The 18,374-nt window shown below is 30.3% G+C and overlaps 1 protein-coding gene across 1 annotated transcript in view; it reads left to right on the top strand.

Annotated features, from left to right (window-relative positions):
* The first annotated feature begins 1,579 nt into the window (after nt 1–1,579).
* LOC130613752 (uncharacterized) overlaps nt 1,580–18,374 on the top strand; it is a 30,789-nt gene continuing 13,994 nt past the window's right edge. Inside the window, exons 1-18 of the mRNA XM_057435089.1 lie at nt 1,580–1,820; nt 2,155–2,418; nt 4,985–5,055; nt 6,965–7,039; nt 8,599–8,780; nt 10,500–10,572; nt 10,938–11,061; nt 11,493–11,548; nt 11,942–12,127; nt 12,303–12,431; nt 12,539–12,607; nt 12,691–12,839; nt 15,932–16,158; nt 16,373–16,409; nt 16,518–16,644; nt 17,020–17,112; nt 17,625–17,684; nt 17,759–17,823. Of these exons, the coding sequence (XP_057291072.1) occupies nt 2,177–2,418; nt 4,985–5,055; nt 6,965–7,039; nt 8,599–8,780; nt 10,500–10,572; nt 10,938–11,061; nt 11,493–11,548; nt 11,942–12,127; nt 12,303–12,431; nt 12,539–12,607; nt 12,691–12,839; nt 15,932–16,158; nt 16,373–16,409; nt 16,518–16,644; nt 17,020–17,112; nt 17,625–17,684; nt 17,759–17,823 (1,965 nt within the window). The 5' untranslated portion in view covers nt 1,580–1,820; nt 2,155–2,176. The remainder of the gene's footprint in view (nt 1,821–2,154; nt 2,419–4,984; nt 5,056–6,964; nt 7,040–8,598; nt 8,781–10,499; nt 10,573–10,937; nt 11,062–11,492; nt 11,549–11,941; nt 12,128–12,302; nt 12,432–12,538; nt 12,608–12,690; nt 12,840–15,931; nt 16,159–16,372; nt 16,410–16,517; nt 16,645–17,019; nt 17,113–17,624; nt 17,685–17,758; nt 17,824–18,374) is intronic.

Consider the following 18,374-nt stretch of genomic DNA (forward strand, 5'->3'; position numbering starts at 1 on the left):
TAGCATTGCTGTACATAGACTGAACCATCGTAACTAGCCACTCATCCACACCTAATTTTCTCATAGCCCACCAAATAACTTTAAGTGGCACTCTATCAAAAGCTTTCTCTAAGTCTACAAAGGCAAAATAGAGATTCTTTCTCTTTCCTAAATACTTTTCCTGAAGCTGTCTGAGTAAAAATATTGCATCTGTAGTGCCACGCCCTGGAACAAAACCAAATTGCATCTTATCTATATCAATTCTTTCTCTAAGTAAAACAAACATTAATTCCCAAATCACAAACATTAATTCCCAAACATTAATTTACCCATGCGAAAACTAATCCAGCCATTTACTACTGAGAAATATAGTTGATAGTAAATAGCTTTCTCTAGTCAAAAACATCAAGGGTAAGGATTGTATATCACTTCATGCTCCTTTTTTAGGGTACTTTTTCAGACCTGTACATAGTCAGTATAAAAAAGAGCATAAGCACTACTCCGCCTCTCTAGGAAATAAACAGTATTAACCTAAATCCTTGGGCAAATAACAATGCTGGACTTTCAGCTATAACCGTGTAGAGTTCAGAAAGAAATAGGATTTTTATTTACATGTAAAACAATATAAACAGTATTAGAAAGCCATTGTGCACATTGGTAAAACACACCCACACGAAACTTCACGCAATAAAGTGACTTTAATTGTATAGTAACATCAATAGTACGTAGTTACTCTAATTTAATAAAAAACATATTTACAATGTAATGGGTATTCCTAGCGAAAGCAAAAAGTTACATACATTATGCAGTAGTGAGGTTGTTTTTCGTATTATCAATTACGGTCAACTTTTTATACTTAAAAAATTTGCGACAACAAAGACACTGACTTTCTGGGGTTTTCTTAGCATAAAGATGTTTTTAATAAACAAAACAAGAATGAATGAAATGTTTAACCATAAAAGATTTTATCTAAAAGTTATCAAACCATAGAAAGATGCTCCTTTTTCAGACATTTTATAGTGTTCATGTCCTTATTAATAGTGTTTCTGTGTTAGGTCCCTCCAGAATAGCGTTTAAAATTGTATAGGTACCCGCACCTTTCCTTAAAAAAAATCAGCTTTTAAAAAATTTGGGGTGGGGGCCGAGGGCTCTTGTAGCATAAAAGTTTTATTAAAACAATAAAACACCATACATTGTTACAAGTTGACCACATCATAACGAGTTGGCCAAAATAATAAAGTCAAAATAGTTTTTTTTTCAGAAGTTTCAAACGCTTCTTTTGAGTGAAAACAAACAACACCCGAAGATAACCAAAATTTAGCAATGGTAACTTATCACATCGAGGAACTCTGTACAAAGCCTTATTGTGGTACACGCCTCAAGGCTTGAAAAATGCGTGTCTTTGGTTAGCAAGCTGTCTCTGTCTGAGTCTAAGTGGTCCTGTTCAATTCTGGGTGGTTCTGGCTGATTCTGGGTAGTTCCTTAGTTTAATACCGTTATCGTAAATGTTTTAATTATTATTCTAAAAAAAGTTCTTTTTTTCTCTTATTCGGCCCTTTTTTACAATCCTGTTTAAATAACCATGACTTCATAGTGACGTCTTGTAACTAACATTGTCAATTATGACGTCACAGCAAAAGGTTCTTAATAAAAAGACGATTTTTACGCATTGATTAAAAGATCAATAAACAATATTTTGAAGAAAGTAGAAAAACTTTATACTAATTGAACAGAACAAAAAAAAAAATTCCTTGTTTTATATAGATATTAAAATATTGTGGACATTGCTAAATCATTCAAGATTTCTTTGTGTACTGAAGTACATTGAAAAATAACAGAATGTAAGTATATATACTTTGTATATAAATCATTTGTTTCATCTTAAATGTGCAGTAAGGCCATGCTACGCAATGGCATATTTCTTCTCATGGAGCTTGCTCTGTGGACGTTTCCTACCCCACTCACGCCAGGACCTGGACAGGTTAGACTGCTCATTTTGACAATTAGGGATTTATCTGGCGAAGTTATATATTATATATATGTTCAATTTTGTGCCAAATAAATATTTTCTTTTCTCAATTAGCACACTTTTTTGAGTTGATTTAGATAAACTCTTGTCAGACTTTAAGACTTTTAGTTTTTTACTAATAATTAAAAAAATATTTGTTGTTTTAGTGATGTCAGTGGATCCATAAAAATGAACGCTGATGGGTTTGGTAATGTTGAGAATTTTTTTTCACAAGTTCACAATATTGGGAATTCAGATTTTTGTCCTGGCTCTCCAGACTCACGGTTAAGTGAGATTTCCTTTCCATCGCATGTCAGTGGTCTGGAATCTTTTGCTGACTTGGAAGAAACAGTACAGGATGTTTCCGTCATTGCAAATGGTGACCCTACTGATACACATGCACTAGACAGTCAACTTGACAATAATAAAAGGTACTGTTACATCTTTTTGTTTTTATTTTTAAAAACAATAGGATCTGTAACTTGGACTAATTACACATGTCTTTCTTTTGTCTTGTTTTTCTGTGGTTTAAAAAATACACATTTTTTGTCTTCCGGCACATTCTAAAATATATATTTTAATTACTGGTTTCCTTCCATTTATATATATATATATATATATATACTTACTTAGTGACATTATCCTATAAGTTTTTTTTCCAAATAAAAAGCTATATAAATTATTTCCTCCTAACAGGTTTGTTTATGTCTTTTAGCAATGTAATAAGTTCTTTCCGAATGCAATCTTATACTTAGAGATTGATGTAGTTAATATGCTGTGAGTGATTTATGCTTTTCCATCAAAATATATGCAGAAGTACAGGCCTATCGATAAGAAAGTAACACCCGGGCAATAAATCCCTCCTCCAAGGTTACAATAATTTAAACAGGGCAAGAAATCTGAATAAAAAGAATAAGTTTATAAACGCATATTTTATCACAGTCTTTTTTATCTATTTTATCTTTTTTTATATAATTTGGTTCTTTTTTACTGTAAATAATAAAGAGAACATTGATTTCCATGTGAGATAAATTGATATTGCTCAGCAAGATAAACATTTTTTGAAATTGGGGGAGCAATTATTGGCTCAGCTAGTTTCTCATTTCTTAGAATTTGGCGAGTCTTTGCGTGAGCAAGAGCAATTGCTCTCCCCTTATTTGACATGCTTTTAAGCCAATTTTAGATAACAGATATCAAAAAGAGAAACATATACCCCTGGGATCAAGGTTGCTTTTAAGTTTTGCTCGGCTTCTCTGATGATAAACAATGATGAGGATAAAATGAAACCATGACCCACCCCTTTATGTACATAACGTCTCATATAATTATCAGGACCGTCTCAGAGTTATTTCAAGAATTGATAGATCATGCTCCAGAAAGGGGTATTTGGATTCTCATAGTCTAGAAAAATTGCCAAACATTTGCCTTGCATTCACCTTTAAGATATTCAGAGTATACTCGGATAACAGCAAGGATTTTTCTTGTTTAAGTTTAAAAAGATAAATGAATGTGCAGTACAAACCAAGCTAATTTTCTAGAATTTCCAGTAAATTTGGAATCAGCATTTGTTGCAAGTAAATTTTAACTTAATAATGCAGATAACCAATCTATTTTAAAAGAACCGGGAAGTTTGACTTCAGCCTTTATAGGCCTTGTTATTCATTTTACTTGTTGGCCTAAGTTTTTTTAAATTTTTTTTTCAAGTTTAGAGATTTTAAATGCATATGAAAACATTCAGTACATACTTGAATGATATCTGGTAAAAGGTCAAAGGCAGCCAAAATTTCACATTTGACTGTCAGGTTACAAAAATAAGTGGTCAAATTGACCAGCAACTAATCGTACTTTTAACGGGCGAAAAGACAGTCCCGAATTTAACGCAACAAAAATAACACATCGTTTATTTAGACCCTAGCTATATGACAAAGCATAAAGGGTATAGCCACCAAAACTCTAAAGCAAATAAAAAGCAACATTTACATCAAGCTTTAACTGGATCATAGTTTGATATCACTTTAAATTGTAAAGTAAAACACCAATTTTTATTTAATTGATATGCCGTTTTTCTTGCTAGTGGTTAACCTAAACATTTTTCTTTTTCTTTTAAAGAAATGTATTTTCATAAAGTAATGTTACTTTTATTTATTACAGATCCCTGATAAAAAGTTGATATTATCAAACAAACTTTAAGAAATAGATAGGGCTAAGGAAAGTGTCTGCAAACTTTTTATACTTACGAGAAAATAAGAAAGAATAAATTTGACACTGTAATCAAAATTATGGCAATTTAACCCTCGTAACTAGATATTTCACACCTTAAAAAATTATAGATGCAAATTTTTAATTATTAAGTATCTATACATTATGTACGTGTTTTTCCGCATAGAATTTTATATGTTTAATACATTTTTGTTCCATAAGTAGTTTAGTAGTTTAAGACTGAAAAAAGAAAAAATTGTCTTGACCGGCCATTTTAAATTCTTGGCGGTCATGGTGACCCCTAAGGGAAAAAATATTTATTTTAGGAGCTGACATTACAAATTTGTACAACCTGAAATTAATAGAAACATTGCAAAATCAAAACAATTGAGTTTGTTATGATTTTTTAGGATAAAAGAGAAAAAATCAGTAAAAATTCAGCCTTACCATTTTTTTATAAAATTATATTATTTGAAGATTATTATTTTAAAATTCTGCATTTTAGTTGAAACTATAAGAAGCTTCCTGTTCATTTGTTCTTATATTTTAAGACTGTGTGTTTTTGGGTTACCCTTTTGAGGCATGATTGTTTATTACGAGCTTGCACTTAATAAGAGGACGATTTCCTGTAACAATTAAAAGATTTTGCCTATCTTTTTTTTTGTCTTTAAACAATAATTTAGAAAGTTACTTTTTTCCAAGCTTTTTACGGTGCTGTTAGCCTACATTTAACTGAATGTCAATATAAAACTTTTATATATAAAGAAGCAAATATATTTCTCTTGTTTTCTTATTTAGTGATGCTGTGCTCAAAGAAAGCAGAAGCGGTGATTTACTGAATGATTTTCTCAAGATGTCGTCACCTCCAAGTATATTTATCATTATTTTATATTTTTACCACTGAAAAATTTGTTGTCATGACTGTTCTGTCCATGCAGTGGTGGCTTGCAGGTGGTAAAGTGTTATCAGGAATTTTATTTTGGTTAAGCAGTCCTTTCACTTAAAGTCTGAAACTTCTTAATGGTTAAAAACTGTACTCTTGTATCTCTTTATGTGCAACGTCTCTCATTTCCAAAAATTGATTTTTCAGTTGTTTTGCCGCTGTTTTAATAATTATAACATCACGTGACAAATAAAAAAACTGTGCAGAATTCCATAATATTATTTAAAATGAGGCTGTTTAAAATAGCTTAAATTCTCTTTTATGAAAGTTTTAAAATCTTACAAGGGAAAAATCGAGGAGTTTATCTTTACATGTCTTTTGGTTTTTTTGTCCTGGTAAAAACCTATGTACAATTGTGATGCTCTCTATGAAAATTTTTGAAAATACGAAATTCGTATCAAAAAATACGTATTTCTAAAAATATGCTGTGATTTAAAATTCGAAAACATAAAGAAGTAAAGGATTGTCTCTGAGGTCTTTTCATTTTTGAATTGAAACGATTTTCATTATATAGGAATCGCTTCATTATTTTTTTTACATCGTCTCATAATCGTATTATAAAACGAATTAAACGATTATATAATTTAATACGAAAAATGAAACGATTTTGAAACAATATTGTAAAAAAAAAACGATTTGATACGATTGTCAAAATATCGAAAGTAAGAGGATGCTGAAGGTGCATGACGCATTATTGAAGCGAATTTTAAAATAAATAAACTAATTAAAAACCTATTAAACTTGTGAAATATAAACTTGTCTTTTCTTTAAAAAGTTGCTGTAATCGTAATCATAATGCCAAGAAAATGTGTATATGAAGTTTTAAAGTTGCCGTATTTCATTCTAAAATGACGAGAAAACATCTCTGCGAAGCTCTAAAGTTGCCGTATTTCATTCTTAATGTCGAGAAAACTTTTCTGTGGAGCTTTAAGGTTGCAGTGTATCATTCTAAAATAACGAGAAAATGTCCCTGTGAAATCATTGAGCCAATTTTAAACCTATTAAAAACAAACTTGTAAAATTGAGTAATTTTTCTATTCAGTTTATTCAACCACTCACTTGATACACTAATAGTTTTCAAAATACGAAATTCGTATTTCGTATTTTTTAAAAATACGAAATACGAATTTCATATTTTTAAAAATAGAATTGCGTATTTTTAAAAATACGAAAATTTGTTTTTTGTATTTTTAAAAATATGTGTATTTTAAAATACGAAATCCGTATTTTTAATACGAAATTTCCATATTTTGTATTAAAAAATACAGTATTAAAAAATACGAAAAGAGAAGTGGTCGATTTTCCTAGAGAGCATCACAATTGTTTGAGTTAAAAAAATCATTTTGTAAAAAAAAACGAAAAATAATAAATTAATGGGAAACAAGGAAAAGTAATTTTGGTTTTATCGAATTAAGTTCCTATAAAAAAAGATTTAAAAAAGTGTTTAACAGTTTTATCAGCAGTTTTGTAAAGGCGAGTTACTTTTTTAAGGTTAAAGTAAAAAATTTTCCACTAAGTTTTTAAAAAATAATTTCTGATTTAAACTTTGATTGATTGCCCTTGAAAAAAAATGAGTTAGAAAATCATGTTTTAAATACAAGCTTCCTTAATATTTTCATTATACAGAAGTGTTTTCATTAAATAAACTGATTAAGATGACTGAATTGCTTTTGCCTGCAAGTCACAAGCTCCAAGTTAGAAGCAGATCTCCACCAACTCCACCTTTGCAATACAATGTCTCTGGTCAAGTGCAAACAATTTTGTTTCTGTTCTGCCAATATGGACAATAGCTCTCCCATCATACTAACGTAAGTGCTAATAACATATCTTTTTAGTGTCAACATCTGTATCGAATCAAAATTCATTGGATGAATCTTCAATGAGTTTAAGTAAATTGGAGGCATTGCAAGGTACAAAAGAAATCTTTGTTTTTTAAATTATTTTATGATATTCTTTTTTTCCATAATGTCCTTTGTGAGGTTTATGTTGGGAATGCCACCATGATCATTATATTTATATAGTAAAAAAAATTGATATTTACATGGAAGCTATGCCAGGGACAATTATTTTTTGACTAGACATCACAAATTAGTCAACAAAATATTCTAGTACAAAGACAAAGTGTAGTTTGTTATTTCGTCGTTTGTCTTTGTACCATTTTTTTTTGTTTGTTGATGAAGACTAAATGAAAAAACTTTGTGTACATCTTTTTTTACTAATTTCCAGAAGTTATTTACCTTTTGTTGTTAAGGGATAAAATGTTTATCGAAAAGGACTGGGAGAATTTTGTATCACAGTTGAAATTCTTTTGTTGTCACTTAAAGTGCACTGAAAATAGAAGATTGATAATAATTGCAAAGTACAGAAGTTCTATTACCACTATTACCACTATACCGCAATAACTATTTGAAGCTTGGTAAAAAATACGATGATGCTAAATCTTTGTATGATCAGTTTCAGAATTAGGATACCATCGTTAGTTTTTCATTGTGGTGAGGCCAATTGGACTTTCTAAAACTCTTAGAACATAAAGATTGGCATAAATGATTATATATCCATTACTTGAATCCATTTTACAATCTAATACACACACTGCAATGGGTAAGCTACAAGAAATGTCAGCCGCCAAATAGACTCATGTCTTTTGAAACACCCAAAAAAAAATTTATTTTTTTACAAACCAAAAACATGGCTTTAATGTTGAATAAAGGTTGCAAGTAAAAAAATCATAACTACTAGCAGAATCTTAAGACAAGAAGAAAAATATAAATGGAACATGTTTTGACATAATTTTTAAAAGGCTATTTTCGTGCTCAAGATATTTACATTTAAGAACCAGGGTAGTGATTCCTGTGACTTTTTTCCGTTGTATTATTTGATAGCCAGAGTTGAATATCTTGAGAACGAAAAGACTTTTAATCTCTATAATATAAGTCCAACATCATTTTATACACCAGGTTCCTTTTAAGGATGGACAAGGTTGCTGTTCAATGTTATAATATGTCATGACATGTAATATTATAATAATGGTGAAAATCTTTCCACAACGTTAAACAGGTGGTTACCAGAAGGCTCGCAGAGTGTTCTGTTTTTAAACACCTTAAATACGATTTTGAAACACTTCAAAAACACCAATGATTGTAACAGCTATGAAGGAGGTACAGAACACTTTTTATGGCGTAATAGAACTCCTACATGTTTTTCTCCTAACAGTACATCCAATTTCTGAAAGGTGCCCTATTGATAGAACCCCCCAATTAGACTTTTGGTATATGGAATAGAAAATGTTTCTAAAAAGGCTTAAGCTAGTGAGTTTGGGGCTGATCAGTTGAGTTTTTTGGTATTATAAATTAGGTGACTAAATTAAACAGAGGGATTGTGTTTCAACAGAGGAATTCAATATTTTAGAATAACAGACTAAAGGCTGAAAACAGTAAAGTACAAAAGTAAATGAATTTTTTTTTTTCAGCAAATCTGCATGATAGTTTTCTAAAGTCTCATTCCGATGACAGCGAAAGAGAAAAACAGCTGCGAGACTTTTTGGAACAGCCGACCTGTACATCTGAAAACAAGAAAAAGACTTTAAGTTCCATGATTGATCAGACGCACAATAAGGATGACAATTTAAGAATAACTAAAGCAAGAACTGAGGTATTAATTCCTGTGACCTTTTTCAGTTGCATTATTTGATGGGCAGAGGTTAATTAAGTTTGTTTTAAACATTTGTACTCACAATACAGGTTTTTTCGTCCTGGAAATAATAGTTTATTTTGCCATAAAGGAACACGTTATACCAAAGGGATAAAGACAATAAAATATATTAGTTGTGTGTATTTCTTTAAATAATCAAATAAACAGGAAAGTGCTACATTGCGAATACCTACGAAGAATTTCTTCACTCTGTAACAAAGTAAACCACCTTTTAGATGTCACTTACCATTGGTTTCTTCATTAGTAGCTTCTTTTTTTTGACGAAAATTTGTATTTTTTTATGACCTGCGTTATTATTTTTTATGTTGGAGACAAGTGGGGGACGTGTAAACTTGTGAACCCCACAAGAACTGAGCGTCTGAGCTAGCACCTCTCTTAGTTTTAACTTTCTTATCTCTGATAGCCGAAATAATGTTGCAAAAATGAAATAAATTTATTTTTATAGCATGCTGTAAGAAAATATGAAAATGTGATTATATATTTCAGAGGTTCTTAACCAGTTTTTGTGAACATTACAATGCAAGCTAAATACAGTATACTGATTAAAGTTGATTTCACAAAAAATATGTTTGTTTCTAACTAGTAAAATGCTGTTTCTTAGTCTTTGTTACGATGTGATGAAAACAAAGTTTAAGGAAAACAAAGTTTGTTTCAAAAAGATGCAATAAGAGGAATTTCAATCAATACGACACCACCTGGTTTTTGTTAAAAACACTTTTGAACTACCTGTTCTATTCTAATTTAATTTTTTTAATGTTAAATTAACATGTAAATATTTTACGCAATCATTTATAATGAGCTGTGCTTGATGAATATGGTTTTAATAACAATTTCTTATAATAAAAACGGCTTTTCAGTAGCAGATGTTATGAAACTTGCTCACGTATTTTCAGTCGAAAGTTTATTAAATATGTACAAGTGAAATACGCTAACGAAAAGGGTTTTTATTTCTTCTTCCGGCGTAAATTAATCGAGCAAAACATGAGAATTAAATGGAAACATAACAAACAAAAAGAAGAAATGATTAATTTTAAATATCGCCAAAAAAGACAATGAAGTGATACAAAAATATTCGATTCACAATTTTATCATTTTCTTCGCACAGTGACTCGCAACAATGGCATTTTGATTCGCAAATTGTGAATTGCGAACTGCTAATTCGAACCCTGCCTATATTAATTTTCTGAATCACCCCCTGATATTCTGCCATAACACAAAATATATCACACAATCTTATTTTTATCTTAAACCTTTATTAAACCTGCTGTAACTAACTGGTTGCCTTGTGGAAGAGCATTTGCTTCCAGTGTGAGAGGTTTTGGGTTCAAACCCCGGCCGATTTATGCCAGAGAATAAAAATGTAAATCTATCCTTTCTGCTTAGCACTGAGCATGAGAATAGGATTAATATCTTAGGAGGTTGGCTAGTTGAACAATTTCTATGCTTGCACAACTTCCGTAGGTCAAATGGGTGCTTCAAATGCACAAGGATCTTCTTTGCAGGACCCTCGATGATAGCAGTACCAATAGAAACTGGTGAGGCTATCCTGAGTAAATAATTTTAATAATAATGATATAAGCCATACATCATTGTTAATGATTTGTTACCGTATAGGTCTAAAAATCTAAATAATAAATTTTAAATTGGTTTTACTTTTAGACACCTCATGCTGCTGATACACCTAATCATTTGCCATTAAATCAAACAGAATTAGATTCCTTATTTTTAAAAGGTAAACTTGAGATTGGCTGTCAGTCTTTACTTGTATTTCAAAATCTAATGTCTTGCTTGCACTGTAATTCCAGGGTTTTATATTATACACTTAGAAAAATACTGGATATTGTCATAAAGATCTGAGTGGTCCTTTGTTAATTTCTGTTGATCTAAAGCATTTGTTAACATAGTCTTTAAACTTATAACCTGTTAAAATTTCCTCTTTATAAGTATGTCTGTTACATCAAGAACCTTCCTCTTATTTAATGCTAAAATATATAACAAAATTGTAAGCACACAGCTAGATCTAAAATCAAAGTTTTAACAAGGAAAAATTTGGAGATACAAAATGTTTGGTTATTCAGTTTTACTATTTTTATTTAGATGTTCGCCACAGATTACAACTGTCCAATCTAGAAACTACTGTAGGAAGTCCGTTTAGTTCTGATGACATCAACGACACATTGCGACAAATTGACGAAGTGACACAATTGAAGGATTCAAACAAGTAAAATTATTTTTTATAGATTGCATTGCAAAGAAATTAGAATATATTTGCATGATACGAAGAAAAATTATATAAGGTCATTATTTTAAACCAGAAAAATTCAAAGAGTGGTGAATTTTTTGCCTTGGTACCCATTAGCAGAACAAAACGTTTTTTTTTATATTAGAAAGAAACAATGTTGTTTTTTAAATTAGGTTACCTCCCTGACACAGGCTTTTTCAGAAAGATTTTGGCACATGTGGAGCAAAAACAAATCGAAAGTATTTTAGACCTGCTTTGAATAGCATGCCTTCATCTATTTGGGTGTATCTGGAGGTGTGCTTGCGCTATTGTACAACTCACTTGAAAAACCTTGTTGAGCATGTTACTATGACATCTAATTTCCTGTTATACTTAAAAGCCCCAAAAATTTCTTTATTTTGCATTTTTAGTGGTTTCACAGTTGAACTTGAAGAAAAATTAAAAAAGAAGATCAATGAGAGTATTGGTAATAAATTTTAGATCTTCACAAACACTTATGTAAAGATTTTTTTTAATTTTAAGTGTCTGTTCAAAAATAATGCTGTTTCTAAGTACTATATGTTATAACTTAAGTGATACTGTAACAAAGAATTCTACTGAACAAAAAAGGTTTTATAGTGGACTATAGCAAAGTGAGCATTTAAATTAATAAAAGAGCATAGCCATGTGTAAAATTTGTTGCAAAAGTACAGGTATGTTTGAATAATAGGAAATGTTGTCAGTAAACAAGCCAAATCAGACTGGGATGTTTTAGGGCAAGCAATATTGATTTAATAAAAAAGTTAGAGATTTAAATGTTTTTAGTTAGCTTTCGAAACTTCTTTTTACGAACTGAATTTTTATCTTTTTTGCATTTTAGATGATAGGTATGATCGGGGTGGTATTGAACAAATACAGCGACCAAATTTGGATGGCAGTAGTAGCGGTAGTGAAGATGATGGTGTTGCTGCGACCAACTTTGCACGTACAAATGTCCAAACGTTAACACTCAATAGATTTAATCTTCAACAAGAGCTGGAAGAACTAAACTTGGAGAATATTCCAGGTAATCTCTTAGAATAATTTTTTTTCTTGAAATGTTGTCAAAACTTGAATTGCATATAATTGACCAGGTCCTTCCTTGCATGTTTTCAGGATTTTATATCCGTACACTCTAATTTTACACTCTTACTGTTCCCTTAACAGGAATCTGCTTATTTAAAAGTTTATTTCATATGTAGAGCGACAGTTAGCTGAAGGTGGTGATGATAGCAATGAAGTTTTTAATGATGGTGGAGGCGGAGGAGATGGTAGCAGTGGGCATAGTGACAGTGATGTGGGGGGTGCAGATGGTGGTGTGTCCATTATCAGTATGTTTGCTATACTGTCTTCTTAATATTACTAAAATATCCTCAAAGTGTAAGTGTTTTTATGTGGATTCTGTGCACTGCATAAGTTTAGACTTGCTTTTTTATAGCTGATAGACTGCAGCCAGCTGTGGGTACTGAGCGTGAAAACTTAGATAATAAAAGAGTTACACCACCAAGTATTGTTTTCACATTATATTTTTTTAGTATTATTTTTGTCCTTTTTTTAACAAAGTTATTCTTTATTTTAATTTAATTTTAGGTCGAGAAAGACCTGTTGGGGGATCTGGGCCAAGTAATGATGTGGTTACTTCAACGCGACAGGTTCAGTTTTCAACCCCACCCGTTGTTGTAACTTCGCACGGAAATTCAACAAGTAATGTTGCTGACTCATCAGATTCTAACAGCAGTGTAAGTTTTTTTTTTATTGTTATTTAACTTTATACCATGAGAACTACTTATAGATAAATATACAGTAAAATAAAGTAACTATATATAATAAAAATGGATTTTATTTGTTTCAATCATTTTGTCTTTAGTTCCTTCTAAACTTTTTATTCATTGTTATGTTATATATTTTTAAAAATATATATATTCTCATTATTATCTACACATTGATCACAAGGTTCAGTTCTAATTTGATGTTTGTTTATAAAAAGTAATTAGGAACCTGTTAATTTTGTCAAACTTTAATGCAATGACATTAAAAAATCAAACAACGCACAAGAACTTTGAAAAATTGCAAGAGAGGTACAGGTCTATTAGAAAACGTTATTAAATTATGCTATTTTGCCTAGTTGTTTATCATGGTTTGTCTGCACAGCCGTGCATATCATGTGAGTGGGTGGTTCCTAGTTCTAATTGACTAATGGCTTTAGTTTGTTTCTGTTTTAGACAAAAATTAGCACAGTGAGCCAAAAGTATGCTGAACATAATAGTGACATTAATTTGTGGTTTTTCCACCGAAATTGAGTAAAGGTGGCAGTAACACTTTTAAAAGTCGGAATTTTTATTTTACATAATTAGTTACAAAAGGTTATTTTCGGACAATATATCTATATTTTTTCTGTTATAACACACTTGTCACGATTTTATAGCTAAAATATTATTATCTTTCACCAAAAATATTCAGCCTCAACAATTCCTCTATAAATAAAAATTCATGAATAGTTAATTAGTTCAGCGGAATATAGCTTAAGTTTACACGCTTGTGAAATTGTACAAAAAGAAATGACGTAGTTATTAAAGAGATGGCACATTATGTAGAAATTTAAGACAATCTTCATTATGCTACACTGCACAAGCTTTAACTATCGATAGCATTTTCGTTTTACTTTAAAATTTTCAGACATGCTTGGTGAATCATGCAGCCATGATACGGTGTGTGGAAATTTTTTATTAGGAATATTTTTCTTTTACCAGCGTTTGATGCTGCAGGGCATGCTAACAAAGAATCTTCTGAAAAAAACAAAAGGTTATTGTTAAAAAAATATGAATAAATAAAGAAAATCCACACACCGTTTTAACAGGGTTAACCAAAGGTTCATTTAAAAACAGAAGCTGATGAAAAGTAACGGGATTGTAAAAAGTTGGAGCTCGTAGCAGCCAATTTTTTTCTTGTTTATGATACATTTTTAAATAGAAATTTCTGCTGACTCATCAATTTTGGTGTTGAGTTAAAATCGTTTTATTATGTATTAAGGCCTATATTTTTAGGAAATAGTAAAAAAAGATGGTATAAATAAAACACTGAGTAAATAATTTAGCTAGTTGGACAATATGAAAATTAAAACAATTTTCCTTTCAACAAAAAATGAGAAAAAGGAGCATGTTAAACCTGATTTAAGTTTCTAGCATAACTTTCTAAATTTCTCACTTATTTCTGTAGCACTATAAACACTTTAAAGAATATCAGAAATTTGTGTGCAGAGTAATTAAAGGGGAATTAAACCATGAATTCTTTTATAAAATAAAGTTAGAAACTCAATTTTTTTAATAAAAATATCATTTTATCATTTTGACCAAAAGTAGTCTCCATATAAGACGTATGATCACCACTTTCTTTGTGGGCACTGCTTATTCTGGACCAAATATTTTCTTTGTGAATTACAATCCAGCTTACGCTCATATCACCAGTCAGCAATACAGTAAGTTCATTTGGGCAAGCAGTAAGTGCTGTAAGCAAGTAACGTTTATCTCTAAATTTAACAATTTATGAAAGTGAAAAAAGGATATACAGCAAAAACAACTAATTTTGTAAAAATGAATTTCAAATATCACTAAAAAATTATACCTGCAAACCTTGCAACTGTTCTAAATATTATAATTTGATTTTTTTGTTACTTAATAGGTAATTTCATCGTACCAGCCATTTTTATGATATTTTTTTTTAAAACTAGTCGTTCACCCGTGGATAAATCCACGGGTTCGCCTGTCCTTTATTAGCCACATTTTGTGTGTCTCGCTACTGCGGTTACCATTTTACGTGACAGACAGATGCATACGGGTATTATAATATAAATAACATTTTATTTTGTAGCCTTTAAAACAGCAGATCTTTTATATGCCACATAGAAACAGATAACATAATAATTCAAATTTCTTTTTGATAGCTTCCTTTATTAAGTTATTTTAAGGTTTCAGATATAAATGTCAGTTCTTGAAAAATTTAAGTTTAATTTGGCGCAAGTATAATTATAATAACTGTTTACTTATAACACTTGTTAACCGACAAGTAACAAAAACATTTTCTGCAGCAAGGTTATAACACCAGACTAGCTGGTTTATTTAAGATTCATAGGGTTCATAAATATTTTTTGCGTATCATAAGAGCTACCATTGTAAACATTAGGCCCTTAAAAAATTTAGGAGGGAGACATTTTAGATTAATTCTTTTTGACTATATCAATATGCCTAAAGAGATTTTAGGCAACAAAAGGTTGGTCTTGATTCTTAAAATGTAAACATTGAATGAAAGAACTGTTTCAAAATTTGTTACGTTTGTCAAACAACTTTTTCTTCTATACACAAAACATGGTTTTTTATTAATAACATGATTTTTTATTATTGTTAATATTGTTTTGTTATTTCTTAATGCAATTAATTGTGTATATGAATGTAAAATATTTCTCTGTTTACTTAGGTGCAAAAAGCATGCATGCTAAATAATAATTAAGTTCTTCTTTTAAGCTTTATGAAGAAACAGCTGTTTATTTTTTTAAAGTTATTTAAAAATATGGAAGGTTTTTTAAATTTGAAAGAAAAAATGTTTCAATATTTTTTTATTTAAATTGTCTTTTTGACATTTATTGCACTTGCAGAAACTTGAAACTTTCAATGATACAGAAGTGGTAGAAGAACATTATAATATAAACTTTTAAATAAAACATTCTCTTCAGACACCTAACATTACTGTTTATTTCTTTTGTACAGAACCTGGTGTTTTGTAGCCTCAGATATCATGGTAGCCTAAATGTAGAATGCACGATTCCTTTTTATCTTAGGATAACCAGAATAATGATGAAGTGCAAAATCAAGATTCTCGTTTATCAGCTCGATACTTTTTGGCAGCAAGCACACCGTTTAAAACATCTGATCAAACAGAAGATGACAACTGGCTCAGTCAAAGTAGTTTTCACATTTCGCAAGCCAAAGAGCAACAACAAAATGATGAAAGAACACTTGTTGGGGAGGATTTTACTATGGTTACCCCAAGTACTGCTACTTTAAGGTACTAATGTTTTACGTTTCTGAAAGATTCATTGTTGTTTGTACCAAAGTTACTACTTTCAACAAGATGAAATAGATTTAAAAATAAAATCACAGAAAAGAACAAATTTTCTTTTTTGAAATAATGATGAATAATAATAATGGACCACAATATTTTGTATTTATTTAAAAATTGAATAAATACTGGACATATATAATTTTACTTTACATTTCAGCAAACTAAGGCATGAATATGGCGAACCACCAAATTGGGTAGGGTTATTAACAAATGTTGCACAACAATATTATTGGCTACATTAGAAACCAAGCTAAAAGTCTATGCCATTTTGTGAAATTATAATTCTGTTTTTAAAAATGTAGACATTTGGATCGCCAACTGTAAACAATATGACTAAGTTACACACTACAAACAAATTAATATCAAATGGTGAGAAGACATTAACAAATGATTTAGAAGAAGTTAATAACACTGGTGAAAGTGAGAAAGGTTGGACACTTCACATAATTATTCTGTTTTATTGAATCCTCCAGATTCATACCTGTTAGCAAATGACTTATGTGTTCATTGTCCTTCAGAGACATGTTTGGCAAGCAAACAAGACGTTTAGCACTCACAAACAATAAAACTAGGCAGTTAACTTTCTGATAGTAAGCGTTCTTGGAATCCTAAGTAGCCTAACTGTCAAACCAAAGGGAAGGACTGGTCAGAAAACAAGTTTACACCTCCAGGAAAGCATTTTTGTGTGTGAAAATTATGTTGGGATCCTAGCATAATGATTGGCATGGAATATGCCCCACATTTTAGTTGAGACAAGTATTTTGACATTTTTATTTATTCGAAGGGATTTTGTTTTGTTTTTAGGCTCACCCCACACGTTAGTTGCACATCCAGAAAAAGTTTATAACCCATTTGATTCATTCACAAATTCAACTGGAGAATTTAATGCTAGCGTGGGTAAGAAAATGACAACTTAATCCAAATTTTCCTTAGAATTTGGATATTTAGCAATGCCATCATAGATGTTTTTTTAGCACAATGCAACCATCATGTCTATATAAGGCCAGTATAAACTAATTTTCAGTCTTCACTACTCTATTATCACTGAAAAAAATTAAAATAAGATGGTACTGTGTTTTCTTTTTCCTTATCACTGGGCCTGCATTTTGCATGTTCTCTGCAACCAGTACGTTGCTGAACAACAAAACAGTGATATATATTCGGTGTTATACTTTTTATCTTTGCAGTTCTCCTTGTTATTGTAAATAAAAATAAAAATATGATAATTTTCACAATTAGATTTTAGTCTTGGTCAATTTGCTGGCTGGAAAATTTATTCTTTGAGTACAAGTGCAACGAGTATGTTGCTGGACAACGACAACAGTGATATATATTCAATGTTATACTTTTTATCTCTGCAGTTCTCCTTGTTATTGTAAATAAAAACATATGATTATTTTTACAAATAGATTTTGGTTTGGATGCATCTGCTGGCTGGAAAATTGAGAGTTTTAATACGAGTCAGCATGGTAAGTGCTATCACTAACTTTACTTTAGGTTTAATATTGTATATCAACTGTAATTTGATAAATATTGTTTTCAGATCTAGAGAACCTGTTAGCTGAAGATGAAAAAGTGATAGCCTTGAATAATAATAGTGTTTACAAGGTAAAGTATATAAAATATAAGAGCTTAAAAATGGATTGTTGATGTTATAACGTAAATTTCTATTTAAAAATGTTACCATATTGATAGGACTGTCTGGACGTTATAACTTTTGTTTTTGAAAAACATTATTGTAACATATCTATTGAAAAAGAAAGCAATCTTTATACTTGTATTCAAGCTCAATGAAATCATTTATGAAACAAAAGCCTGAAATTTTCAATTTTTTTAAATAACACACCAATGTAAACCAGAATAATCTTTGGTGTCTTATTCAAGGCTTGTCAAACATATTTTTTGTTAACAATTAAGCCTATTATGCCCTTAGTAAGGATTTGATGATCTTAATCTGAGAATGCAATTAAAGGAAAATAGAGCTGGGGATTGGAAGACAGAATAGTTCATACATGGCTATTGTTTAGTGCCAAAAATTATGCATTAAAAAAAGTTTAGTCATAAATAGGATCAAAAAAAGATAATGTTCTTCGTTGTCAATCACAAAACTTTGATTTAATTTTATTCTTCTTATGTTTGTTTTCGTAACAAGAATAGAA

Source organism: Hydractinia symbiolongicarpus, chromosome 11 (assembly GCF_029227915.1).
Source record: "Hydractinia symbiolongicarpus strain clone_291-10 chromosome 11, HSymV2.1, whole genome shotgun sequence".
In the NCBI taxonomy this organism is placed as follows: domain Eukaryota; kingdom Metazoa; phylum Cnidaria; class Hydrozoa; order Anthoathecata; family Hydractiniidae; genus Hydractinia; species Hydractinia symbiolongicarpus.